Source organism: Cervus canadensis, chromosome 28, assembly GCF_019320065.1.
Source record: "Cervus canadensis isolate Bull #8, Minnesota chromosome 28, ASM1932006v1, whole genome shotgun sequence".
NCBI lineage: Eukaryota > Metazoa > Chordata > Mammalia > Artiodactyla > Cervidae > Cervus > Cervus canadensis.
The window spans coordinates 41,659,322-41,686,965 of NC_057413.1; the positions used below are offsets into that span (position 1 = coordinate 41,659,322).

The 27,644-nt window shown below is 47.4% G+C and overlaps 1 protein-coding gene across 1 annotated transcript in view; it reads left to right on the plus strand.

The window, feature by feature from the left end:
• The first annotated feature begins 1,914 nt into the window (after positions 1 to 1,914).
• The window catches only part of PNPLA1 (patatin like phospholipase domain containing 1), a 56,180-nt gene continuing 30,450 nt past the window's right edge, over positions 1,915 to 27,644 (plus strand). Inside the window, exon 1 of the mRNA XM_043450022.1 lies at positions 1,915 to 2,620. Coding sequence (XP_043305957.1) covers positions 2,416 to 2,620 — 205 coding nt within the window. The 5' untranslated portion in view covers positions 1,915 to 2,415. The remainder of the gene's footprint in view (positions 2,621 to 27,644) is intronic.

Genomic DNA, 27,644 nt, shown 5'->3' on the forward strand with positions numbered 1-27,644 from the left:
TCCACCTGTTCTAGAAGCCTTGGCCCTTACTGCCCTTTAATAATAAGAGACATACCATGTGCCAGGCATTTTATAACCATATCTTATGTTTTACAGTTCCTGTACAGTATATGCATTATTGTCCCCATTTTACAGATGAGGAAAACCGAGGCCTGGAGAGGTTATCACATGTCACACTGCCTATAAATAATAGAACTGGGCTTCAACCCATGTCTGTCTAATCCAGAGTCCTTCATCCTGTGTAACTGCCTGCCATCACACCCCTTCACTCTCTGTAAGGACTGCACACTGCTTCTTGCTATAGTACCCTCCCTCCTCCTGCTAGCTTCTTTAAACCCCCCAACCCACAACTCTATCACATAGCTTCTCTGAAGGTTCCAGCCCACGCTGTTCACTCTCATCTCTGAACTTTTCTGGCAGGAATCTCAGCCCTGCACAATTTGGTACTTCATTATAGACTGCCTTGTACAGTTCTCTGGTTATTTCTCATTTGTCTATCTTGTTCCCAAGTGTAGGTGTCAGTGTAAGGGGCTGAGGCTTCCACTCCCTCCCATCTCCCGGAGGCAGGGTCTCAATGTGCCAAAAGCTGATTGGACTCCACCCAGCCTCACCCTACTCTTCACCCCAGCCTGTCGGTGGCCTCAGATCTGTGTGTGTGTGTGTGTGCGAGTCTGCACACACACGCAAATGCAGACACAGGTGCGCACGCATTTTCTCTGTTGCAGACACATTTAGTCAGGAGTTCCCTTCTCAAATAGAGGTAATTATATACCTGGAACTACCTACCCAAGACAGAAAACCCCTTCCTGACCGAACACTGGGCACTGCTCCCCAGCGTTAAGTTCCACTAGATCAGTAAGGCGAGCAGAGTTGGCGGGAGGTCCCCTGGTGGGTTTTGGGCTTCCCCGGTGGCTCAAATAGTAAAGAATCCACCTGCAGTGTGGGAGACCTGGGTTCGATCCCTGGGTTGGGAAGATCCCCTGGAGAAGGGAATGGCTACCCACACCAGGATTCTGGCCTGGAGAACTCCATGGACAGAGGAGCCTGGCAGGCTACAGTCCATGGGGTTGCAAAGAGTCAGACACGACTAAATGACTTTCACTTCACTTCACTTCCCCTAGTGGGTCCAGTGTGGCTATCACATCCTAGCAGAGTATGGAGCTGGACTGAGCTTTGGGCAGGATACTTTGTGTTTCCATTCCAATTCTGCTTCTGTGTGCCCTGGGGGGACAGAGAAAAGGGACACCTGCCACCTTGCTGCCTTGCAACATCCTTAGGCAGTGACATTTGCCGGTAGTGAGGAAGACTCTCCTTGCCAGGACCATGTTGCACCGCTGTGGACTGGCATGAACCAGGCTCCTTGGAGCTACCCTTGGTCCCCCCACCACCTGCCTTTCCCTTTAGGCTCCAAATCATCTCTCTACCCTGACCCAGATGCCCCCACATCTGGGGTCCCAAGCTGTTCATCCTTGGGGTTAGATACTGACATCTCAAACGTCTCATTTCAAAGTGAGGATAGCTTCCAGTATGATGCCCTAACACAGAATGATGGAGATCTCAGAATGATTTCTTGCGGGACACTTAAGAGACAGCGCAGAGATTCAGGGCTTGGACAGAGAGTGCTAAGAGTTGGTGTGTTGGCGAAGGGCGGAGGAGAGAAGGCGAGAGCTGGAGCGGCGGTGGGTGGGGGCCCTGGAGCCCAAACTCTTTTCCTTTACACTTTTGCCGGTGGCCAGTCCTAACATGTGAATAAACAGATGAGTAAGCAAAGGGGCACTTATGCAAGAACAAATAAAAATAATTGTGTCATACCTCACACATGCCACCTGGAGCCTGGAGCAGGATCCCAGGGAGGGGCGTCGCGGTGGGGGCATGGGTGCTGTGAGCCGAGTCTCCCTCAGAAACCAGAGCCAACTTGGCAACCCTGTCGCTGGGGGAAAGGAATACCCTCTCCTGGAAGGAGGCCAGCGTTTACGTCCTTTCCAGCTGCGGCGTGCGGGGGAGGGAGGTGCCACCCCATACCCATCCTCGGAGGTTTTGCAACCCGATGAGTGAACCCTTCGGGACGCAGGGCTGAGCAGCACCTCTTCCTGGGCCCGGCCCTGCGCGGCGGCCACCTGCGATCCAAGGTGTCCCAGACAAGTGCAGAGGAGGGCGCTCGCAGGGCCAGGACGCTACCCGCCGGGGGCCTTTACGAGGCTTTGGGGCTGCCTCCTGGCCGAGCTCAACAGGCCCAGGCAGCTGCTGCCTGAGCCACCCGTGGGTGTCCCAGCCGCCCGGAGAGCGACAGCCACATTCCAGGCTCTGGGCTGGCAGGGAACCTTGGCTGCGAGTTTCAACAGGAGGGTGGCTGGCATTCAGGCACATCGGCGCTGAGAGGTTCCTCCCTTCCCCGGGAGGCCCCAGGTTGAGGAGATGGAAGAACAGGTGTTTAAGGGGGACCCGGACACCCCTCATTCCATCTCCTTCTCAGGCAGCGGGTTCCTCTCCTTCTACCAGGCCGGGGCGGTGGACGCCCTTCGGGACCTGGCCCCCCGGATGCTGGAAACAGCCCATCGCTTTGCTGGGACGTCAGCAGGTGCGGTGGTGGCAGCCTTGGTGATCTGTGGGATCGAAATGGGTAAGGCTTTTGTTCTGGGTTCCCTGGGGAGCCTCTGGAGGGGTTCCACAAAGCAGAGCCTGAGGGTGGCTTGGGGATGCTTTGGGGAACAAAGCCAGGTCTTCTGGGTGGTGGGAAAGGAAGATGTAAGTTGAGTGGGATAGCATTTGTGGTCAGGGTTTGCCAGGTCCCAGTCTCTGACCCACTGGCTGAGCTTGGAACTCTCTCTCCGTCTCCCTCAACACTTTGACCTGTGACATTGTCTCCCAGGATCTGGGAGAGGGAAAAGTGGTATCTCTCTGAAACATCCTGTCTTGGGAGTTACACCATGACACAAGCATACGCTGGGTGAAGAGCTGCTCCAGCTTGGCCTCATTAAAAAATGCAAATGTCCTTGGGAAGGACAAATTGACATCTTCATCATCCTGGTGGGGGTGGATTCGTCAGACCAGCTTCCAAGCGACTGGAAGTGAAAGCCCTGGGCTTGGAGGGATGGACAGGGGTCGGCGCAGGGAAACTAGGAAGGAATATGGGAGGCCTCACTTTGCCTTCTGCCCAACTTGTCCAGAAGGCCTGGGGGAAGGATGGGGCGACACGGAGACGCAGGAACGCCATCCCGTGGACTGTTCCGAGCAGCCCGCACGGGAGGCCCAGACCGGTCCCGGAGCAGACTGATGTCCACGTGGGCTGCCTGGGCAACGGGAGCGGGGAGGCGGAGCATTTGTTCATTTACTGCACTGCCATTCTGCGGGAGCCTGTGTTCCGGGCACTGGGGACAAAGTCCCTGCCCTCACGGAACAGAAATTCTAGAGACAGTGGAGACACAGGATAAGCCTCCGAACAAGTAGTCTCATAACGTCAGATGAGGAAGTGATAAGAACTATGAATAAAATCACAGCAGGAAAGGGTCAGAGAATAAAGTGGGAACTGTTTGAGAAAGGGTGGTCAGGGAGGCCCTTTTGGAGGAGGTAACATTCAAGCAGAAATCCGAGTGAAGCGGGAGCAAGCCGTTTGATGATTGGGAAGAAAAGGCTGTTCCGGGTGCAGGACCAGCCGTGGAGCCCATGGCGTTGGGGAGTGAGGAGGAGCCGGGTGGGGGTGAGGCTGGAGGGGCAGGCAGGGGCCAGGTCACGTGGCCCTTGTAGCGGGGAGAACCGATTTCGCTCCTGGGGAGTGGGGAGGAAGGAGGGAGGCAGAGGGGACAGGTGGCCGAGAGCGGAGGCTGGAGCCCAGTCCCCCAGGGGTGGGATCCCCGCGCGGGTGCTTCATGGTGTGGGCCGGGGGCGCACGGTTGGACGCTCTGTGCCGCAGTTTCTGTGTCTGTCCCGCTGAGATTCTACTCACGTCTCATCCTCAGGTCACGTTAGAGGGTTAATGGCGTGAGTGAGTGAATTGGTTGGTATGCATCAACTGCCCGGCTGTGGGGAGTGAGACAGAGGGTCAGGGCAGAAACAAGGAGAGCAACGCTGGAGGAGGGAAGGGAGGGGGTGAAATGAAGGGGGAGAGTAGTGTGGAGTGCGTGTACTAACGCGTATAAATAGACAGCCGGTGGGAAATTGCTTTATGACTTAGTTCATTTCAGTCTCTCAGTCGTCTCCGACTCTTCGCGACCCCATGGACCACAGCATGCCAGGCCTCCCTGTCCATCACCAACTTCCGGAGTTTACCCAAACTCATCTCCATTGAGTCGGTGATGCCACCCAACCATCTCATCCTCTGTCGTCCCCTTTTCCTCCCACCTTCAATCTTTCCCAGCATCAGGGTCTTTTTCAATGAGTCAGCTCTTCCCATCAGGTGGCCAAAGTATTGGAGTTTCAGCTTCAGCATCAGTCCTTCCAGTGAACACCCAGGACTGATCTCCTTTAGGATGGACTGGTTGGATCTCCTTGCAGTCCAAGGGACTCTGACTCAGGGAACTCAAACTGGGGCTCTGTAACAACCGAGAGGGGTGGGAATGGGTGGGATAAAGGAGGGAGATTCAAGAGGGAAGGGGTGTATGTACACCGATGGTTAATTCATGTTGATATATGACAGAAAACAAACCAATATTGTAAAGCAATCATCAATCTATTGAAAATAAATAAATATAAAAAATAATAAAGTTGATCATTGAAAATAAATAAATATAAAAAAATTAAGTTGAAAGAACAATTTTAAAAAAGGGGGAAAGAAAAAAGAAACAGGGAGAGCAGTAGGAGGCTGTTATCTGAGGTGAGCGATGAACAGGGCAGGCAGCTGGGCGGTGAGAGTAGTGAGGCCATCCGCTTTAGGGTACATGTTGGAGGAAGGGCCAGGGATGAAGAGCCCGCTGCGGAGTGAGGAGGGGAGCGAGCAGGGCCCCCTCCTGCCTGCGGATCTGTGCTGGGTGAGATATCTTCCTCTGTGTTTTAAAGAATAATTGTAATACCCATTCCCTGAGTACCTCTTCCATGCAAGATACATTTTTTTTCTCATAATTCACAAGTAATCACTTCTTTCTCAATTCAAACAATGCAAAAGTATTTAGAGTATTTAAAAAAAAAAATCCTTCACTCACCTCCCCACTTTGTCCCCAATCCCACTTCCCCTCCTGGAGCCCGTGTAAGGATTCTGCTTGGATCCTTCTAGATCTTTTTTTTAATGTCAAGTCCTCTGTGAAGGTAGCAGTTCATCCTTCAGTCACCCAGCGGACCCTAGGACAGGCCTTCAGAAAGGGGCTGGGGTGAGGGTCCCCTACTCCCTGATCTTGGAGTCACAGACTCCCTCCCATTGGAGACACCCCCGTTTCTGGGATTTCTCTCTATTTCCAGGTACTCAGGTCATTCACCTGCTGCATTGCCCCCACCTCCTCATGTCCTTAGTTCAGCTTCTTAAAACGCACCAGCCAAAAGGGTCAGTGGTGTCTCTGTCTTTGGGCCTTTGAGGACTTTCAGAATTAATCCCGTTCAATCAATAAACACTGCCCAAATGGTTGGATGGCATCACCAACTCAATGGACATGAGTTTGGGTAAACTCTGGGAGTTGGTGATGGACAGGGAGGTCTGGCTTGCTGCAGTCCACGGGGTCGCAGAGTCGGACACGACTGAGCGACTGAACTGAACTGAACTGAAAACTGACTTAGACAGGCTGTGAGGGACATGGATGCCGGGGGACAGGGACTCAGACCCATGAGAAGGACGCCTGACGGCGGTGTGACCAGGGGCTGGTCTGCGCGCCGGCCACGCGCCTGTGATTGGGAGGGAAGTTCACGGAAGGGTGAGGGGTGTGCTCTTTTCATTCAGCAGCATGTTTATGAGATTGAGCCACGTCACTCAAGTGTACTTCACTCATTTTAACTGCCATGCAGTTTATGGCTAACCAGCCCTCCCCCATATCAGGCACTGTTCTCTTTGGCGTATTAACTCATTCAGTCCTCACAGCAACCCTCTGAGGTGAAAACTACTATTATCTCCATTTTACAGAGGAGGAAACTGAGTCACAGCAAGCTTAAATCACTTGCCTAAGGTCATGCAAACAGCAGTTGGTAAAGCTGGTGTTTTAACCTAGCCTGACCTTTAAGCCACTGTGCTGCTGCATCCTCTCCTTCTTATTCTTTTTTTAAAATAAATATCTATTTACTTGACTGCACCAGGTCTTAGTTTTGGCACTCAGGATCTTCGTTGCAGCATGAGGGATATTTCGTTGTGGGATCTAGTTCCCTGACCAGGAATCGAAACTGCCCCCCGCCCCCCCCCCCCCATTGGGAGCTCAGAGTCTTAGTCACTGGACCACTAGGGAAATCCCACCACTCTGCTTCTTGACAAAGCAGTGTCAGGGGGCATGGATACTGGTTGTATGGACACCAGGGTCCAGGAAGCCTCTCTGAGTAGGTGGAATTTGCACATAGACCTGAAGGAGGGGAGGGAGTGAGCCATGAGAAAGTCTGGGGAGAGCACTCAGTGAAGAGGGATACATGACTTGCCCCATCCTGTCATCAGTTAGAAGCAGAGCAAGAACCAGGACTCAGTCTCCTGATTTTCTTTAATCCTCTTCACCTCTTTCCGTATCTATTCCATTAAAACTATATCGTGGTTCATTCTGTTGATGGACATGGCCAAGTTTTTGTTGTTATAAAAAACACTGCAGTGAGCATCCTTGTTTGGGTCTCTCAGGTCCACATGGAATGTTTCCCGAGGATACACACCACATGAAATTCACCAGACTTGGCTAAATTACTAGCCAAAGTGGTTGTAACAATTCAACCACTAGCAGTTCCTGATTTCCCCACAATGGCATCATCAACCCTTGGGACTATCAAACTGTAGAGTTTTTTGGTTTTTTGGCTACACCAGGTGGCTTGCAGGATCTCAGTTCCCTGATTAGGGATTAAACCTGGGCCATGGCAGTGAAAGTGCAGAATCCTAACCAGTAGGCCACCAGAGAACTCCCAAGACTGAAGAGTTTTAAATCAATCTGATGAATGTGAAGTTATATCTCATTTTATTTTGCTTATTTAATCTGCACACCCTGACTACTAGTGCTGTTAAGCATCTCTGTGTATTTATCAACCACTTGTGTTTTAAAAAAAAAAAAAACATTTTACTTGGCTGTGCTGTCTTCGTTCATGGGAGATCTTCAGTTGTGACATGTGTGATCTAATTCACTGACCAGGGATCGAACCCAGGACCCTGCATTGGGAGCATAGAGTCTTAGCCACTGGACCACCAGAGAAGTCCCCAGTTGTGTTTCCTCTTCTGTAACTTACCTGCTCATGACCCTTTCCTGCTCATCTTTATCTCTTCAACTTGTAGGTGTTCTTTATATAGGCTGTACGTGAATCATTTGTCAGCTATGGACATTGTAGCTATCTTATCTCATTCCATAGCTTGGCTTTTTATCTGACAATGTCTTTTGTTGCTTAGAAAATCCCAATTTTGATGCAGTCAGGGATATCAAATCTTTTCCGCCTACAATTTGTGTTTTTTAATATCTTTACTTTGTTATAATGATTACTTCTGTATTTTCTTTCAAGAGTTTGGAAATTTTGCTCTTTCATATTTAAGTTCATCCATCTGAAATTTATTTTGTAGCTCTTTTGAGGTAGAAATAGAAGATTTTGATTGAGGTAAGCTTATACCCCACACTATTTATAGGCAACACTTTCCACACTTGTTTGAGATGCTGCCTCTGGCTTATTCAAGTTCCTGGAATCCCTGGAGTCTCCCTTCTCTTCTATTGGTGAATCTTGTCTATTTCTGCACTATATCACAGTATTTTGATCATGCTGGTTTTATGATAAGGGTACAGAACATACGGCAGCCCTCTCCTTTTTTCGATTTCTTCTTCAAATATTGGCTCTCTTACTCTCTTTTGTGTTTTTCTGTTGTTGTTGCACTAGGTCTTTGCTTTCCCTCTAGTTGCAGTGAGCAGGGGCTCCTCTCTAGTTGCGGTCTGCAGACTTCTCATTGCGGCGGCGTCTCTTGTTGTGGAGCGTGGGCTCTAGGCATCCGGGCTTCAGTAGGTGAGTGCTCGGGCTCAGGAACTGTGGCGCTCGGGCTTAGTTGCTCTGTGGCACGTGGAATCTTCCTAGACCAGGGATCAAAACCGTGTCCCCTGCATTGGCAGACAGATTCTTATCCACTGTACCACCAGGGAAATCCCTTGACTCTTATCCTTGACCCCCTTTTCCCCCATGTGAAAGAGCTCTATTAGGATTTTGATTGAAATTATAGCTTTTCATTTATAGTATATTAATAGCCTACCCATCTCTCTGTCTCTTCTGACCTTTTTTTTGTCCTTTAGTAAAGATTTTTTGGGTTTTTTTGAGATTTATGAGATTTTATGAGATTTAATAGCTTTTGTTGCTATAGGAAACATCATCTTTTTTCTACGGTGTTTTCTAATCTATTTGATTATTGCTGATATAAAAGTAATGTTGATGGCTTTTGTTTGTTGATATTGTCTTGGGCAACCTCATGAACATCCTCGAATAGTTCTAAAAGTTCCTTGGTAGATTACCTTATACTTTATGTGTAACTAATCTTACTATCTGCATACAAATAACAGGCTTGTCTCTTTTAAAAAGACTCCTTCAACACACGCCCCCAACCTCTCTCCTCCAGGCCATGCCCCGTCCTCTTGTTCCCAGCCTGGGCTTTTCTGTCCTAAGATTGTGTTCTGTTCGTTGGAAGCGGAGGCAGCAGTGGGTCCATCTTCTGCTGACATGTGCCTAGTTCTGCATTAGGGGCAATTTGGGGGCACCTGAAAATGTTTGCAAAACATTTAACACAAGAGCCTGGTTTTCATTAGAATTGCATTAGAGAATGAATGTTCATTCTTTTACCCATCTGAGGAGAGATGGTTTCCCTGACAACCAGTGGCGGGGATTCAGGATTTCCAACCTGAGGCTAGAAACTGCTCCTTGACCTGTCTCTCCCTGTCAAATTTCAACTTACCTTTCAAGCACTAGCTCAAATGCCAAACTTATGCATTTTTTTTCTTATCAAGGAATGAGGATTTGGTGAACTTAAAATCCCATCCCCACTTAAGCTGCTACTTCGTACTTCCCTCGCTATAAAAACTTCATGGCAAGCTGATTATTCATTCATTCATTCAATGATTGTGTATGGAGCATATACTGGGCCCTGCAGAAGATACAGAGATATAACACAAGATGAAGCTCCACCCATGCCCTCAAGGAGCTTATGGTTTACTCAAACTCAAAGGCAGTAACCAACTAGTTATAGTACAATAAGTTCCAACCGTACATTAGAAAATTAAAAGGCAGAAGAGTGCAGAGGGAGAGAGCAAACAGATCCCATAGTGGGAGACCTCATGGAAGGGGCATTCAAGATAGGGCTTGAAAAGTAAAGTGAAGTCGCTCAGTCGTGTCTGACTCTTTTCGACTCCATGGACTGTAGCCTACCAGGCTCCTCCGTCCATGGGATTTTTCAGGCAAGAATACTGGAGAGGGTTGCCATTTCCTTCTCCAGGAGATCTTCCTGACCCAGGGATTGAACCCAGGTCTCCTGCATTGTAGGCAAACGCTTTGCCGTCTGAACCACCGGGGAAGTCCAGGGGCTTGAGAGATGAGTAGAAATCTGACATGTAGAGACAGGTTGGGCAGGAGCCTCAGCTTCTAGCCGGACTCTGCTTGACAACAGGGCAAAGTCACGTGATTGGGACACATAATGCCTTCAGGGGGTGGTGAAGACTTCAGTCCTCTGGTGTCAGGGTTTGATGTGAGAATTTCAGAAAGGCAGCTTTTGACTCAGCAAGAGTTGTCCAAGGTGGGATAGGGCTATTTGGAAGCAGGGGAGCATCTGTCCTTGGAGAGGCCCATGCAGCAGCTGGAGGGCACCCGAATGCCGCTGGTGGGTCCCCTTCATTTAGCTCGGTGACTGACTTGACCCGTCAACCTGAGGTCTCTAAACTTCCAGGCTAAAAGTTACAGTAAGAAGTACTTTTCATATTGTGACCCAGTGTGAACATAAATCTAAAAATACTCCATGCTACACATTTGATATTTTTTCCTAGTCATTAAAAAATTCTTCACTTAGTCAATGATTCTCAGTCTTGCACGTTTGAATCACCTGGGAGCTTTTAAAACACCCACTGCACAGGCTTCTCCCCCACACTAATTAAATGAGTATCTCTTGGGGCGGAAGCCAGCACCAGTGTTTATTCAACTCCCAGGTGATCCTGGTGTGCAGCCTCAGTTAAGCCCCAGTGCACTTGGCAAAACCAAGATGTACTACCCCTTGAGAGTCTAGGATTGTACAACCGGGCAGTGGAAATGGGTCAGGCATTTGAGGACTAATAAAATTCCATACTTATTAATGGGGCATGGATTTTTCCAGAATAGAGAAAAATGGTATTACTCCAGAGGCTTCAGACTGGACTAGATTCTGTGAATTCCTCTGGCTGAGCCATAAATAAGGAAGACAGAACTTGTTTCAGGGGCTGGTCCATACCTTACCCTTTGCCCAAGTTCACATTGAAGCCTTTGAAAACCCATGGCTCAGAGCCTCTACTCGATGTTTTTCTTTTTCTATGGCTTTTCGTATATTTGCAAAGTTGTATATCCAACATCACAATCAATCATACAACATTTTAATTATCTGTCAAAGAAACCCCAAACCTCTTAGCTGTTACCTCTCAATTCCTCCATTCAATTGCCTGGCAGCCACTACTTTTGTCTCTATAGATTTTCCTATTCTGGACATTTAATATAAATGGAGTCTATACAATACAATATTTGTCCTTTAGTGTCTGGCTTCTTTCACTTAGCAGAGTATTTTCTAAACTCATCCATTATAGCACGTCAGTACTTCACTCCTTTTTATTGTTGAATAATATTTCCTTATGTGGGTATAATACATTTTTAAAATCCATTTGTCAGGGAATGTTTGGGTTGTTTTTAGTTTGAGCTATTATAAATGATGTCATTATGAACATTCATGTACATTTCTTAAACTTTCAAATAACTTTCTTTTTTGGCCACATTGCTTGGCATGTGGTTAGTTCCCCAACCAGGGATCAAACCCATGCCCCTTGCATTGGGAGTGTGGAGTCTTAACCACTGAACTGCCAGGGAAGTCCTTAAATAACTTTAAAAATATATATTTATTTATTCTTGGCTGTGCTGGGTCTTCGTTGCTGCCTGGGCTTTTCTCTAGTTGTGGCGAGTGGGGGCTACTCTCTAGTTGTGGTGTGTGGGCTTCTCATTGCGGTGGTTCATCTTATTGTGGAGCACAGAGAACTAAACTACTACTCAACCAACTAAACTAGCTCCTCAGCTTCTAAAGCTCGGAGTTTACTAGTTGCAGCACACGGGCTCAGTAGTTGTGGCTCCCAAGCTCTAGAGCACAGGCTCAGTTGTTGTGACGCAAAGGCTTAGTTGCTCAGTTGCATGTGAGATCCTCCTGGCCCAGGGATCAAACCCGTGTCTCCTGCATTGGCAGGCAGATTCTTTACCACTGAGCCACCAGAGAAGCTCTTAAATAACTTTTTTAAGTGGAAAATTTTCAAGTGTCTTGGAGAGAATAATATAATGCACCCTCAAGAACCCATCGATCATCTAACTTCAACAATTACCAATATTTACTGATCGGGCTTCATCTGCATATTCCCCACCCTGCTTTGTTCTGTTTCTTTTAACATCATTTTGAAACAAATTTGAATCTGCATAGAATTTGCATGTAGCCTTCCTAGGCTTTGTTTTCTGCCGGAACATTTCACAACAGGTATCTCTCCAGATAAGGACTGTGAGTCTGAGAAGCCGGGGGAGTGAAGCTGGTTGGTCTCCTGGCACAGAATGGGGCTGAGTGGGTGCCAGCCTCAGGGGCTGTTCCCTTGCTGGGTTGGGGACGGGGCAGGGGACTTTTAGCTGCCTTTTAGCTGAGCCCATCAGGTGACTTTGTTTTGTCCTCTGAAAGTAATATTATTTTCCAAGATCTCTTCCACTGCCTTCTCACAGGGACAACCCACTAAACATCCAAACCACTAAGTAAAATATTAAAAGGAGGGAGCTGGGGATGAGGGTTGGAATTGAGAGTTCCCCTCTTCGCGTGCACAGCCGTCTGTCTCTGTGCCTTTGCTCAAGCTGTTCCCTCTCCCAGGGGTGCTGGCCCCTTTCTTTTCTCCCTGGGTCCTGTCTCCCCATCCTCCAAGGCCCGCGGCAGACATCACCCCTCTGAGAGTCTCCTCACTCCCGTTGGTCCCTTGGTGCTCCCACGGCTGGCTCTTGGAGGGCGCTTGTCTCAGAGATGGGAATCCTCGTGGGAAAGAGCACTTGTCTAGGAAGCAGGCTCTCTGGATTCTGAGAACAAAAGCGTCTACAGTCACAGTGTGAGTCTAGTTTGCCATTCACCTTATTTTCACATGGTTTTTCAGAACAGGGTTTAGGAAGCAGAGAGGTGGGCTTCAAACTAAAGCTAGTCTGAACCCAAAGTCCAAACTCTGTCTACCTTCCCTTTCCTCTGGTCCCAGCAATCCACTCAGCAGCAAGTGACCTTGGCCAGGCCACCCTGAGACTCAGCTCAGCTACCGAGCAGTGGGAGGGAATATGCCTGCCGAGCTCTCCCCACAGCTGGCTCCGGGATCAGCAGTGGTCCCTGGGAATGAGCTTTGCAAACTCGGATTGACACTGCAGTTGCACTGGTTGGGGTAGCAGAGCTTCAACAAAACACAAGAGCATTGCGTGCTCTTATGGTCTTTGCACCCTAGCCCCCCAGGGCTGGTGTGGTGGCTCCAGGTTAGGACCCTGGTTCCTTCCACTGTGTTGCTCACAGTCCAAGAGGGCTCCTCACCACCTGTGCATTCCAGCTAGTTGCAGAGGGGAAAGGGGGGCACACTTCTTCCCTCTGAGGGCAGGCCTTGAAGATGACACACATCAGGTCACCTCACATCCCATGGATCAGAACTCATTTTCATGACCACACCTGGCTGCAAGGGAGCCTGGGAAATGTAGACTCTATTCTGGAATGCCGTGTGTCCAGCTAAATATCAGAGGCTCGACTACAAAGGAAAAAGGGGAGAATGGATATTGGGGACAACTAGCAGTCATTGTCATGGTAGTTATAGTTTGATATATGAGATATATGATGATGATGATGGAAAAAGTCTGCCCCTTCCTGGGACCAAGATCTGGATTTCATAAACTCCAGGTCAAGTCCAGTGTGTTGGCTGAGAAGGGACTCAGCACTGAGCCATCAGCAAGCTGCCCTCCTGGCAGCTGGCATGTGAGTGCCCCCCAGTCCTTCCGTGTCCCCTGCCTAGACCTTCGGTTTTCCTCTCCAGGGAAAACACTTCTTCCCAACACACCCTCCCATTTTACCCCACTGGATCTCTTTCTGGGATCTCAAGTTCACCCATAGAATCTGTCTACTTGATGGTATCCTGTCTTAATTGTTTCAGACGTTGTGTCTCATCCCATCAACTAGATTGGTTGAGCAATCTGAGATCTAATTGGTCCCGTGGCTCACACAAACTACTGGTCCAACAAGTACTGCTTGATAGACTCCTGACAATTGCCAGCCTTTGGCAGGCGTGACACTGAATGTGTCTGCAATTTCTACTTTGGGGTTTACCTAATATGACTTATAATACTAGAATGCCATAGAAGGAAGGTCAGCGACTCCAGCCCCTCAACTTTGTGGATGATTGTATTTATCCTTTGGAAGTGGAAGTGACTGACTGAAGGTGGACCTCACTCAGGCTAGTGATTTCCAAACTGTGTTCTAAGGAACCCCGGGATTCTGGGGGGGCTGAGGTGGGGCTAGGCAGAAAAGAGCAGGGAGAAGATGCACACTGGAGCCCCACGGCCTTCCCCTAGCTGTAATGAGTACAACCCTGCTAGTTTCCATTCTTCAGAAAATTTCATTTAAAGAAAGTATTCCAGTGATATTTTTTCCTGTGGCTCCCCTGATTGCCAGTGATTTTTTTTTTTTTTTATGTTTGAAAGTCATTGTTTGAGTCTAACCTACTTAATGTGCAGACAAAAAAGTTGAGGACCAGTTTCTGGCTGAAGGATAAGACAGGCCATTTGTCCTGTTGCTCATTCTAAGGCCTAGGGACACAGCCTTGAACAAAACAGCGCTCTACCTTCATGAAGCTGGCACTCTCTCGGTGAAATCAAGCCATAAATAACTCAACATACAGAAAAACATCAACAGGCATGCTCAAAGGAGAAAATAAAGCGGGCGAAGGGTGTGGAGAGTGATCAGAGGGTGAGGTCTCAGGTGGGCTGGGCGGGGAGGCCTCTCGGAGGCGGAAGGAAGGGAGGAGAACTGTGTGCTCTGAGAGAAGAGTCTTCCAGGTTGTGAGATTTGCAGGTGCAACAGACGGGCTTGCATTGTCAGGAAGGAAGGCGAGCTGTCCTTCCGGACAGGAAATGGGTTCCAAAAGGACTCTGCAAAGCCCCTGGGAGGCCCAGGGGAGTAGTTGGGGCTGCACCCCACACACGTGGGGACGACAGAACCCAGCATGACTCTTGCAGTGGAGACGGGTGTTTTGGTCTGCCTCCCATGCCTGGCCGCTGCTGCCTCGGGCAGCCCCCTGCCACCCCTCCTGAGGCCCTGGAGCCACGGGCGGCTGAAGCTATTGCCATTGGCAGGTGACTCAGGGGTAGTCCCGTCAAGTGGACCCGCTGGGGCCTCGGGGTGGGTGCTGGGAGGACACCAGTGCCTCTGTGAGAAACTCGGCTCTGGTGACTTCTTTCCTCAGTCACCCACATGCCTGTCTGTGGCTCAGTCAAAGGACAAGACTCGGCAGGGCTGATGGAGAACGCAGCTCCCAGGAAGAAGCAGCTAGGCTGGGCTGGGCCTCGGCCCACCAGCGACCTGCCCCCTCCTCAGTTTTCCCGTCTGGAACTTGGGGGTAGGAACACATCCCTAGGACATTATGATGAGAGACAAAAGATATCCTGAATGTGCTGGGCAAATATTCATCACAGAATAAGTCTTTGATGAATGAATGTCGAATGAATGGGTGAACAAGGGAAAAGAAAATGATCTTGAAATGGAGAATCACGGGTCATGCGGCAGTTTTCAAACTTAACTACAAGAACACCCTAGAGATGTTGTTAAATTTATTAAAACAGATAACTGGACTCCAGCCTGGTCTGGTTAATATTTTTTGATACTTTAATTGTGAACTCATCTGCACAAGGACTTGGTTTTTCTATGGGAATTCTGTGTGACCTGGGCAGTGCAAGGACTGTCTGAGCTGGTTTGCCTCGGCCCTGGACAGGCCCCGGGGTGATCAGCAACTCAGGACCAATGTTTATGGTGATTACCCTATAGGTTGTGTCAGTTCAAGCTCTAAACCACAGGTAATGCCGGCTTGGGGGCTTTGCATGTTTATGGGAGATTTTGTGTTGTTTCACTCAGGGTCCTACACAGAGGCAAGCCATTGCCACGTTTCATTGGCCCAGCAGCCGTTGGATGGCCCTGGCTTTAAGCAGGGTCTCGGTTCAACTGGCCCTCACACAGCCCAGAACCAAGGCCCCTGTCGCTGCCAGTTTCTGGTCCGATAATCACAGCAACAGCTTTCTCTCACCCGGCACTGGCTTTCAGTTCCTTCTTCATTTCTGTTTTCTTTCTTCCTTGTGAAGTCAACCGCAGTTTTGTTGTGGTCATTGATGATGAAGACAATGTTACTAAAGCTGGAGAGTTTTCTTTTCAGCTCAGCGCTCCATTAGTGGAACTAGAAGCCTCTCCAAAGTTCTTTAAGACATGAGAGAAAGCCACTCTTTTTCCCTCGTGCCAGGGAGTGTATGGTGTGTGTTGTTGTCCAGATACAACCTGAAGTTCAGCCCTGGCTGCTGGGTGCACTTTTCAGAATCAAAATGTCCTCATCAAAAATCATCCCCAGAGTTCTTTATCTGCCTGAGACGGCAGTGTTTTCTGTAACATGAACTCTGCTCTGACTCACACTAATAATACTATTTATCAGGCCCTTGGAATGTGCCAGGTATTATGCCTAAAGCTTTGCATGAATCATTTACTTTTATCTTCTCACCGTCCTATATTTATACCCATTTTACAAAGTGGGAAACAGGTGTTCAGAGAGATTAGCTACCACAATGAGCCAAGACTGGGACTCTCTTCATTCCTACATTTCTTTAGCTTCTCTAATGATTTCAGCAGTTGCTTTGCAAGCAACACCCCAGCTCTCCTACCAAACTCCATGGGCCAAACAATCATTTGCACATTGGTTAAGAAAGTGAGATCAAATGACATGATATATGAAAAAAAAAAAAAAAACCTTTTTGTAAAATGTACAGAAATGACATCACTGGGTGGGGGTGGTTGTAACTCCCCCTATCATGTTGGAATCAGTATCTTTCAATTCACTGAATAGAAAGTAATTTGTATTTTACATGTTTAATCTCTCCAACCAAATAGACAAAAAATTATTTTCCCCAAACAAGCCTCTGGACTAAAGTAGAAGACAGCTGAATGGAAAATTGGGTAAAATTCTGAATGTGTTGGTTATGCAGTGGAAACATCTATTTGGAAAGCAACTCATGCAGGTGACCTATATTAATTCAGTCCCCTCAATATTGGCAGATGTTAACTGAGCCCCTGCTGGGTGGCAGGCACTGTGGGTCTAATTGCCTTGGTCAACCTTTGTTTTGTTTTTTTTTTTAATAATAATAAACTTGTTATTGTGAAATAATAATAGATATTCAGAAAAGTTGTGAAGATAGTACAGATAGTTCCTTATATCCTTCACCCACGTGTGCCTGTCAAGTTGCTTCAGACTTGTCCGATGCTCTGCAACCCTAGGGACTGTAGTCCACCAGGCTCCTCTGTCCATGGGATTCTCCAGTCAAGAATACTAGAGTGGGTTGTCATGCCCTCCTCCAAGAGATTTTCCCAACCCAGGGATCAAACCTGCATCTCTGTGTCTCCTGCATTGGCAGGCAGGTTCTTTACCACTAGCACCACCTGGAAAGCCCCCATCCTTCACCTAATGTTACCCTCTCACATAACCACAGTCCATTTGCCAACCCTCAGGCATTAACGTTGATACATTACCATCAACTATAGATTTCACCAGTTTTTCTATTGATGTCCTTTTCCTGTCCCAGGATCCAATCCAGGATCCTACACTACATTTGGTGGATCCATTTTTAGACCAGCTCACTTAGAGAGTATTAAAATAGCAATATTTTCTTTGCTTCTCTTTGGGATCGAATTTGGTTTGAGTTCTATTTCCAATTCTACAGGGAAAAAAGAGGCAGACAAATGATAAACAAATACCTAGACTGGTTTGACTCACATTTGAATTGGGAATTGACTCATCAGTCCTGAGGGTAACCCACCTCTATCCTCCTGAGATCGCCACGTAAAGAAGAATCTCCTCTTCAGTCACAGCTCAGGCTCCTGTGTCTACAGATGTAGGGGCAAGAGTTAGGACCAGGCTTGACAGAGCAAATTGCTCTGTGGTTTGCCCCCTCGAAACCCCAAGTCCAGCTGAGTCACTGAAGAAATCCACCTTCCTGATCTCCAGTCAGGAAGAGTCCCAACAGTCCAATTGAGAAGATACTCTTTGATCTCCTCCTTCAGTTCATTCAATCATCCATTCATTTTTCATCATTCATTATTTTAAAAAATTGGTTAATTAATTTATGGCTTCCCTAGGTCTTCGTTGCTGTGTCGGTTTTCTCTAGTTGCAGTGAGCGGGGGCTGCTGTCTTGCAGCAGTATGAGGACTTCTCATTGCCGGGGCTTCTCTTGTTGGGGAACACAGGCTCTAGGTGCAGGCTTCAGTAGTTGCAGTACACAAATTCTATAAAGCCGGCTCAGTAGTTGTGGAGCACAGGCTTAGTTGCCCCATAGCACGTGGAATCTTCCTGGACCTGGGACCGAACCCATGTCCCCCTGCATTGGCAGGAGGATTCTTATCCACCGGACTACCAGGGGAGTCCTTCACCATTCACTGTTGATTTATTCCACATTTATTAAGTCCCCAGAGTGTGCCAGGTACTGAATTAAGTGCTGGGGATATAAGGAGGAGCAAAACAGAAATAAGGGAACATTAGATAGTGCTTTCATTTCATTCTTGAATACCTAGTAAGTGTTTGGCACTGAGCTAGGCAATAATGGGGGGAGGAGGGTGTTCTTGATACAGGTCCTGCCCTCAAGGAATGTGCTAGCCAGAGAGACAGGATGGGCCACTCAAGGTAGCCTGCGATAAATGGTGCAGACAGTAACAGCGGAGAGAGAGCTAACAGCAGGGGTGATCTGGAAGGGGCCCAGATCTTCAGCTGGGCTTTAGGGTGAAGTCTGCAGAGATAGTAAAAAGTCAGTAAATAAATAGAAGTCTGTGTATCAGGAAGAAAAGCAGGATTATACACTCTGTTTACTGATGAGAGAAGAGAGGGGCTTGAGAAAGGGCTCTGGGTCTGCAGATAGGGGAGCATGTGTTTGAAGATGTGGTCTGAGTTCTGTAGCTCTTCCTGTCTCCCAGGGATATCTGAGCCCTTAGGAGCTATGCCTAAACTAAACCCTAGCAGGGCGGATCCCAAGAGCCTCTGTGGAACCAGCCACCCCCGCACACCACAACCCCCCCACCCCGACCCTCCCGCCTCACTGTGGGAACCAGAGGCTCTGGAAATGAAGGGCATGTCCCTGGTGGAGACAGTGGCTGTGCTGGAAAGAACATTGGCTTTGGGGCCCTCAAGACTTCAAGGCCTAGCTCGGCTGTTTTTTCCAGCATGTGACTTTAGCCAAGCTACTGGTTGAGCTTCTGTTTCCTCATCTAAAGAGGAGATAACCATAGTACCTACCTCAAAGGGGTGTCATGAAGATTAAATAAACTATGAGGCGTTGGAGCCTGGCACCGGGCGTGGCACCACAAGGTATCAAAGAGTGATAGCCAGTTGTTGTTGGGTCACTACGTCGTGTCTGACTCTTTGTGACACAATGGACTGCAGCACACCAGACTTCCCTGTCCTTCACTACCTATCTGAGTTTGCTCAAACTCCTGTCCATTGAGTCGGTGATGCCATCCAACCATCTCATCCTCTGTCATCCCCTTCTCCTCCTGCCCTCAGTCTTCCCCAGTATCAGGGTCTTTTCCAGTGAGTCAGCTCTTCTCATCAGGTGGCCAAAGTATTGGAGCTTCAGCCTCAGCATCAGTCCTTCCAATGAGTATTCAGGGTTGATTTTCTTTGGGATTGATTGGTTTGATCTCCTTGCAGTCTAAGGAACTCTCAAGAGTCTTCTCCAGCACCAGAGTTCGAAAGCATCAATTCTTCGGCACTCAGCCTTTTTTATGGTTCAACTCTCACACCCGTACATGACTACTGGAAAAACCATAGCTTTCACTATACAGATGTTGGTCGGCTAAGAGATGTCTCTGCTTTTTAATATACTGTCTAGGTTTGTCATAGCTTTTCTTCCAAGGAGCAAGCATCTTTTAATTTTGTGGCTGCAGTCACTGTCTGCAGTGAATTTGGAGCCCACGAAAATAAAATCTGTCACTGTTTCCACTTTTTCCCCATCTATTTGCCATGAAGTGATGGGACTGCTGCCATGATCTTTGTTTTTTGAATGTTGAGTTTTAAGTCAGTTTTTTCACTCTCCTCTGTCACTCTCATCAAGAGGCTCTTTAGTTCCTCTTTGCTTTCTGCCATTAGAGTGGTATCATCTGAATATCTGAGGTTGTTGATATATCTCCCAGAAATCTTGATTCCAGATTGTGAGTCATCCAGCCCAGCATTTTGTATGATGCACTCTGTATATTAGTTAAATAAGCAGGGTGACAATATATAGCCTTGACGTACTCCTTTCCTAGTTTTGAACCAGTCCGTTGTCCCATGTCCAGTTTTAACTGTTGCTTCTTGATCTACATACAGGTTTCTCAGGAGGCAGGTAAGGTGGTCTGGTATTCCCGGCTCTTTAAGAATTTTCCAGTTTTTTGTGATCCACACAGTCAAACGCTTTGGCATGGTCAATGAAACAGAAGTAGATATTTTTCTGGAATTCCCTTGCTTTTTCTATGATCCAACGGATGTTGGCAATTTGATCTCTGGTTCCTCCATAAACAGCAGAGTAGGACTGAACGAACCCTGTAGTTTCATGAGAACCTCAAGAATCACGTAACATAATGGTGGTGGTGGTCTATGTAGGTATGTAACAGACCCAACTAAGTGAAGTCTTGGACAGCTGGGGCAGTGAATACTGCCAGTCAGCAGAAATGAACTTCAATAATCATGGTTTTGAAAGAGGGACGCATGGACATTCCTCTGCAGTGGCGCCCTAATTTGGGCAAATCTCCAATGAGAAGATGCTCTGAGATGACCTTTTCTCTTTATAGCAGAGGTTCACCTGGAAGTCCGCTGACCACACACACACACACACACACACAGAAAGACTGGAGGGTGACTAGTTCACAACTCTTGCATTATCCCAGTGTCCCCACAGTAGTGCAGGGAGAGTCTGTAGGGTAGGATGGGCCACAGCCTGGAAGGAGGGCAGTATTTGTTTCTACCTTGGAGCATAATCCCAAACAGACTTCCCGGTCCACCAGAGAAAACAGAGAGAATAGAGCTGGGACACATTCTCTCCGCCTGTTCCATCTCAGGGTAATCAGTAGGTCCTTCAGTGGAAATTTGGGGAGATCATGCCTGCCTTCTGGTGAGAAGCACTCAGGGGCTGTGTGAGGCCCCCAGCCCAGGAGAAAGCACCACGGGCAACTTGACAGGAATCCACGTGATACACCAGTGGCAGGCACTGCTGTTTCCATGGCAACCTGGGATAGGATGATTCGAACTTCTTAGTGCCAATTCTTTGGTAAACCCTTAGGGTCAGAAAAAAGGTCTGTGTGGAAAATTGTCATTATCCTTAAGAAGTATTGTTTTTTTTTGCGGGGGGCAGTTGTTTATTTAAGTGCTTACTTGGTCAGAGTTGTTTTGCTCTTGCCTAAAGCCAATAATGCATTCAGAACAGAGAAGGAAAATGTCAGTTTTTTCATACACTCTAGTTCCAATTTCTGCTAACATAGACAGTGTGACCTAGGATATATCCATTATTTATTCATCTCTCCATTTAGCCAGCCAGCCAGCCATTCAGCCATATGTATTGAGCTCAACCTTTGTCCTGCTGGATTTCTTACCTGTAAGATGAGAGAATGAGTCTGGTTTAGCGTTTTTGACCTAGGCTCATAGGTCCTTAGGAATTTCAGGGTTGTGCTTTCAGGACCTTCCTTCCCAGGATGGGCTAGGGAGATTGGGCAGGGCCTGAGACCCCACTTGCCTTCAACCCAGAACAGCCCTGTTTTTAGTTGTTTTACATATTGAGATTTCTTTTTTTTCTCATTAACTTATTTATTTTTAATTGGAGTATAGTTGCTTTATCACGTTGTGTTCATTTCTACTGTGCAGCAAAGTGAATCAGCCATACATATACTTGTATCCCCTCTTTTGGGGATTTCCTCCCCATGTTTGTTTTGAACAAAGACTCCTTGACTGAAAAATCACTGCCTCAGAGGGTCTCCATGGACCTTCCAGTGGTGACTCTGCAGCTTCAGGCCAATTGTTTTTCAATCAGTGCCCCTGCAGTGCAGGATATAGAAACAGGATGGAGAATAAACCCGTCTTCCCCACATCCCCCGCAGCCTCTGTGAGGATAAACTGAGATTATAGTGTGAAAACCTGCTTGGGTAAACGACTGTTGTTAAGATAATACAAATAATAATTATTACAGTGGAGTCGGGCAGTCAAGATATACCCACAGGGAAATACAGCCTATAATTCAGCCTACAATTAGGGATCAGGTAAAAGCAGTAGACTCCCAGGGTCTCCACACAGGGACTTGGGGAATTGCATGGCTTTCCTGGGAACGTGAGTCTGCTCACCATGCCTCCCCCGGGGGGATCCTGCGCCCCCTGCTTCAACCCCCACCCCCACACCCTTGCCCACAGCTCCCGCAGCTGCAGGGAGCCTCACGGTGATTGGCTGAGCTGGAAGTTGTTGCTAGGCTACCAGTCCGCGGGAGGCTGGGGCCTCTAGTCCCATCCTCCACCGCAAATTCATCCCGCACAGCCGAGTTAATTCGGGCACCCTATGAATGGGATCCCCAGCAGTTTAAATTGTCCGCTGCCAAGTGCCCATCTTTCTAGGATTTAACACTTAGCAAGAGGCTATGTGAAGGAGGGGAAGAGAAGCCCTCTGTTTTTATACTCTGGGTCACCTCAAACAGCTGTTTCTTTGAGCCTTGGGGTCCTCCCTTGATTTCTGGGTTTGCTGATATATTCATTATTCATGGCTGCATCTGTGTTTATTAAGTGCCTACCATGTTCCATGCACTATGGGACAAAGTGATGAATGATGTGGAGACCATCATTGCCCACATGAAGGGGGAAACACTAGGTGCTTAAGCAAATAAGTAAAATAAACATGCATCTAATCCTTTCTTTCCTCTTCAGTGATTTTACTAAGACCCTCTTTCCCCTACTAAATCTGTAGGGTCCCCCAAGTTGACAGGGGGAGTGCTACTGCCAACTATGCCTAAACTACATTACACCTAACCCACCCCCTGACCATGCCCTGAGACTGGGGTACATCCTCTCATCTCCATAGTGCTTGTACTTTGCTCTCTTGAACCTGTAAGTGAGCCTGAGTGCACCTTGATGAAGATGTGGGTTGGAATCATTGTCCCATGTTCCGTGAGAAAGCTGAAAGCCAGAGACATCAAGAAACACTGTCTGCGGTCACATGGGGAATCACTAGCATAACCAGTATTGAGCACTTACTATGTACAGACTCAAAAAAAAGAAAAAAACTGTCTTCCTAAAAAGAATGAGAGAAAAAAAATGATCTCCCTCATAACAACCCAGTAAGGTATAATTATTATTATACCCATTTTATATGTGGCAAAATTGAGGCTGGAAGAAGTTATTTCACTTGCCAAGTTGACCCAGGTAGTGTGTGGCAAAGCTGGAATTTGAACCAAATCTCCCTGGCTCCAAAGCCTAACCTCTTTTTAAGAACTGGATATGGTCACAGAAAAGAGTCTCTGAGTGACTAAGTCTTGGAGTGGTTTCCAAATGCTCTTCAAAACCTCCCAATCCCAGGATCTTATTTATTTTTCAAAGGAAGTTTTTGGTACAATAGACTCATAAAACCTGGTGGATTGGCCATACTTATCAATATGACTGACTCTGTTATCTATCCATCTGTGATGAGCTTGCCTTCAAATTTTTATTGGGTAATTAAGTCAAGTAACTCTTTCCTGTAAGCATTTCCATTGCTTGCTTTGTTGGCTTTTTATTTTCCTTTGTTCATGTCCTGAACAAACACCGAGCACCCACCAAGTATTGTGGGAGGCTTGGTGGGTGTAGGTGAGTGTGGCCCATCCCTTCCATGAGGAGTTCCCAACTTAGAGCAAAGTTTCTGAAGGGTCTTCCATGGGCAAAGTGCAGTGAGAGGTCATGGAGAAAGAAGGACCACAGAGACCTGCCCTCAGAGACTCTCCTTGGTTTGGGAGACAGACCCACAATTAGGTTAAATACAAAGGTGTGAAAGGAGATGGGAAGGAGCAGAAGTGGTTGTGGTAGGTGTGGGCTGGGGGTGGGAGCAGCCCACCTTGAGTTTCCTACAGAGCTGCTTTTAAATCCTATCTTGCTGTGGTCCCTGTGGGACACTGTTTCAGAGCCCAGCAGCCTGCAGCTTGGAAGGAGGCCTTTAAATGGGAGAAGGTGCTAGAAAGAACAGAGATGCATAAAGAAGCCAGCTAAATTTATCCCTCCTCGCAGCACCCAGCAATTGCTATGCTTAACACTTGATTTTCTACCAATAGAGACTAGTTTAACCAGATTAGGTGTTTTTCTCTGAGAAGACAGAGAGAGAAAGAGATGCAGAGAGAGATATCTGAAAAGAAGCAAGGTGAGACAGAGATAACTCTGCACACTTTGGGATGCAGTCCTAGTGAGCAGTAGGAAAAAATATTAAACTAGGCACCTGAGTGGGAGCAGTCAGACAATCTCTTGCCCCCTTTCAACCTGGCTACCCTCCTAATTTCCAGATGGCACCATTTTTCAGATGTAAGTATGTGGGCGATATCTATGTTATCTTGGCCACTGCCTTGTCCCTGTCACCCACCACCATCCCTATAAAACTGAGAGTTGACTGTAAATGGATAATATACCAAAGCAATGATTTAAGTATTACAAGACTAATATGCATGCCTTTAACCTAGCATTTCCATGTACAGGAATTTATCCTGACGACAATAATTAAGGAATGGCAAAGAATTTAGCAAGAGATGATTCATTGCAGAATTGTTTAGAAAAAGCGAGGAAACTAAGTAGCCAACCCCTTTTGGGGACCTGCTCAATAAATAATGATAAAACTTTACAAATAGCTGTCCATTATGCTCATGAATTAGGTTATAAATGGGTACTTACTGATGTGGAAAGACATGATTAGGTAAAAAAAAGCAAGTTACAAAATAGTGTATGTAGTATGACTCTATATAAGCATTCTTGTAAGTAAGAATAAATATATAAAATAGTCTAGGAAGACACAAACCAAATGTTAACCTCTGGGTGGAGGAAGTCCAAGACATTAATTTTACTTTCATTTTGCTCAGCTGCATTAAAAAAATTCTTTTTTCCACAATGAATATGTATTTCCCATGCAGTGAGAATAAATTTCCTTCCAGCAGTCCTAGTGAGCACCTCCTGCTAGGAGTCCAGGACTTGGGGGGCAAGCTGAGCCAGGTCCTCCTGACTCTGAGGCTTGTGAGAAAGGCCACCAACCCTGTGAGGCCACCTCAAGCTGCTCTTTAAGAATTGCCAAAAAGCGAGTCCCCACCCTAACCTGACTCTCCAACCTGATTGGTCTTATGGGCAAGAACTCAAGTGACCCAGCACCTTGGTATCAAAATGCTCAGCTGCCTCATAACCTACTGGTGGGTTGCCTGCCGCCACTCCCTGCCCCCAAGGGAAAACAGTCTGTACAAATTGGTTCTTGGTAAAGGCTAACCTTGCTAAAATTGCAAGGCCTTCCCAGCTCACCAAGAGCATCCTCCCCTATAAGGGGGTGATGGCTAAGATGCTGCGTTGATCAGGTCAGCCCCTACTACACCCAGGCAGCTGTGATTCTGAATGCTGGAGAGAAAAGGCCGTCACCATGGCAACCCAGGCTGGCTCAGCCTCTGGGATCAGTCCAACACCCAGAGAAAGGAGGTGGGGTCTGGAGTCAGAACAAACACTGCCTGGTTGTCTGACCTCAGGCAGTGTTCTTTTGCTTTTCTCTGCCTCAGTCTTTACATCTGTAAAGTGATACAGAAGCTCCTTATCTTACCTGCTTCCAGGATTAATGAGGAGTAGTCTGTGAATGGTAAAATGTGAGAGGAGTAGAGCACCCCTAGGTTTGGTTTGTCCCCAGATCGCTGTGTATGACCTTGGACAAATCACTTAACCTTTCTGTGCCTCAGATGTTCTGTTTGTAAATAGGAAAGTAATGTCCCCTGTGATGGCTTCTCAGATTTACTGTCAGGCAGCCGTGAGAGTCCCAGAAGTTGGAAGGAATCTTAGCCCTTACCATCCATGCAGGAATCCCTTTGATGAGTTCTTTGGCCGAGGTACTTGTCCTACCTCTGCTTCATGACCTAAAGTGGCAGAGAGCTTACGACTGCACGGCTTTCCAAGTAGCCATTGCTACATGACACTAATTGTAAGAAAGTTCTTTTGTATGGGATATTTTGGGTTTTGCTTAAAAAAAAAAAAAAACATTTAATTAAATTAAATTATTTGTTTTTGGCTGTGCTGGGTCTCCATCGTGGTGCACGAGCTGTTTGCTGCTACTCACGGGCTTTCTCTAGTTGCTGCGAGTGGGGCGGCTCTCTGGCTGCAGTGGGCCGGCTCCAGGGCACGCAGACTTCAGTAGGTGCTGTACACAAACTCAGAATTTTGGCTCGTGGACTTAGTTGCCCTGCGGCATGTGGAACCTTAGTTCCTGGACGGGGGATCAAATTCCTGTCCCCTACATTGGCAGACAGATTCTTAACTACTGGGCCACCGGGGAAGTCCCAGTATAGGATGTTTTTACAATTAAATGTTTGTTGTCAAAATTAGCAGACCCTTTCAGATCTGTTTCCACTCCTGATTTTCCCAGCGGGTTTGCACAAGATAGAAATTAGCAGCAACTGGCAAGAAGCAGGTACAGGCCCAGCTCTGAAAGCTTTTAGTTTAATGGAGTGAAGGAGCATGAGTTCCTGGGTCACACACTCTAGGTTAAAATCCCACTTTGTTCACTTACCAGATGGTTGCCCTTGGGCAACTTATATTAGCTCTCAGAGCCTCAGTCTCCTGATCGGTAAAATGAGGCCAGAACTACCTATCTCACAGTATTAGTGCTGTGACAGCGCTTCTTATTCATCGCACAACTCTAACTTCCCTGGTGGAATTCTGGGGATGGCAGAGGGCAGGGAGGGTCACACCTTCCTCTGCCACCCCCTAGACAACACATCTGACCTCTGAGCCCCATCCGGCACATGTAGGCTTTTATGTGCTCAAGCTGTGCCCCTGGGCACAGAAGCAGGGGGAAGGTTCATCTCACTCGCCCTCCTGGGAACCCCTGCAACACAGCCTTGTGTTCGCATGTCAGGGCCTTCTCCCTCTCAGGCCTAGGCCAAGGGCCATAAAAGGAAGATGATGCAATGGCTTCAAAACAAAGTTTACCCCTCCCTGTAATTCCCCTGCCTCAAGGTTAGCACCCCCTCCTGCCCACCGATGCAGCAGGCACTAAGCATGCGTCCCAGGTATCACTTGGTAAAGCCTTTCAACTACCAGTTCAGTTCAGTCGCTCAGTCATGTCTGACTCTTTGCGACCCCATGAATCACAGCACACCAGGCTCCCTGTCCATCACCAACTCCCGGAATCCACCCAAACCCATGTCCATTGTGTCGGTGATGCCATCCAACCATCTCGTCCTCTGTCGTCCCCTTCTCCTCCTGCCCTCAATCCTTCCCAGCATCAGGGTCTTTTCAAATGAGTCAGCTCTTCCCATCAGGTGGCCAAAGTATTGGAGTTTCAGCTTCAACATCAGTCCTTCCAATGAACACCCAGGACTGATCTCCTTTAGGATGGACTGGTTGGATCTCCTTGCAGTCCAAGGGAATCGCAAGAGTCTTCTCCAACACCACAGTTTAAAAGCATCAATTCTTCTGTGCTCAGCTTTTTTTTATAGCCCAACTCTCACATCCATACATGACTATTGGAAAAACCATAGCCTTGACTAGACGAACCTTTGCTGGCAAAGTAATGTCTCTGCTTTTTAATATGCTATCTAGGTTGGTCATAACTTTCCTTCCAAGGAGTAAGCGTCTTTTAATTTCATGGCTGCAGTCACCATCTGCAGTGATTTTGGAACCCAGAAAAATAAAGTCAGCCACTGTTTCCCCATCTATTTGCCATGAAGTGATGGGACCAAATGTCATGATCTTAGTTTTCTGAATGTTGAGCTTTAAGCCAACTTTTTCACTCTCCTCTTTCACTTTCATCAAGAGGCCCTTTAGTTCTTCTTCACTTTCTGCCATAAGGGTGGTGTCATCCACATATCTGAGGTTA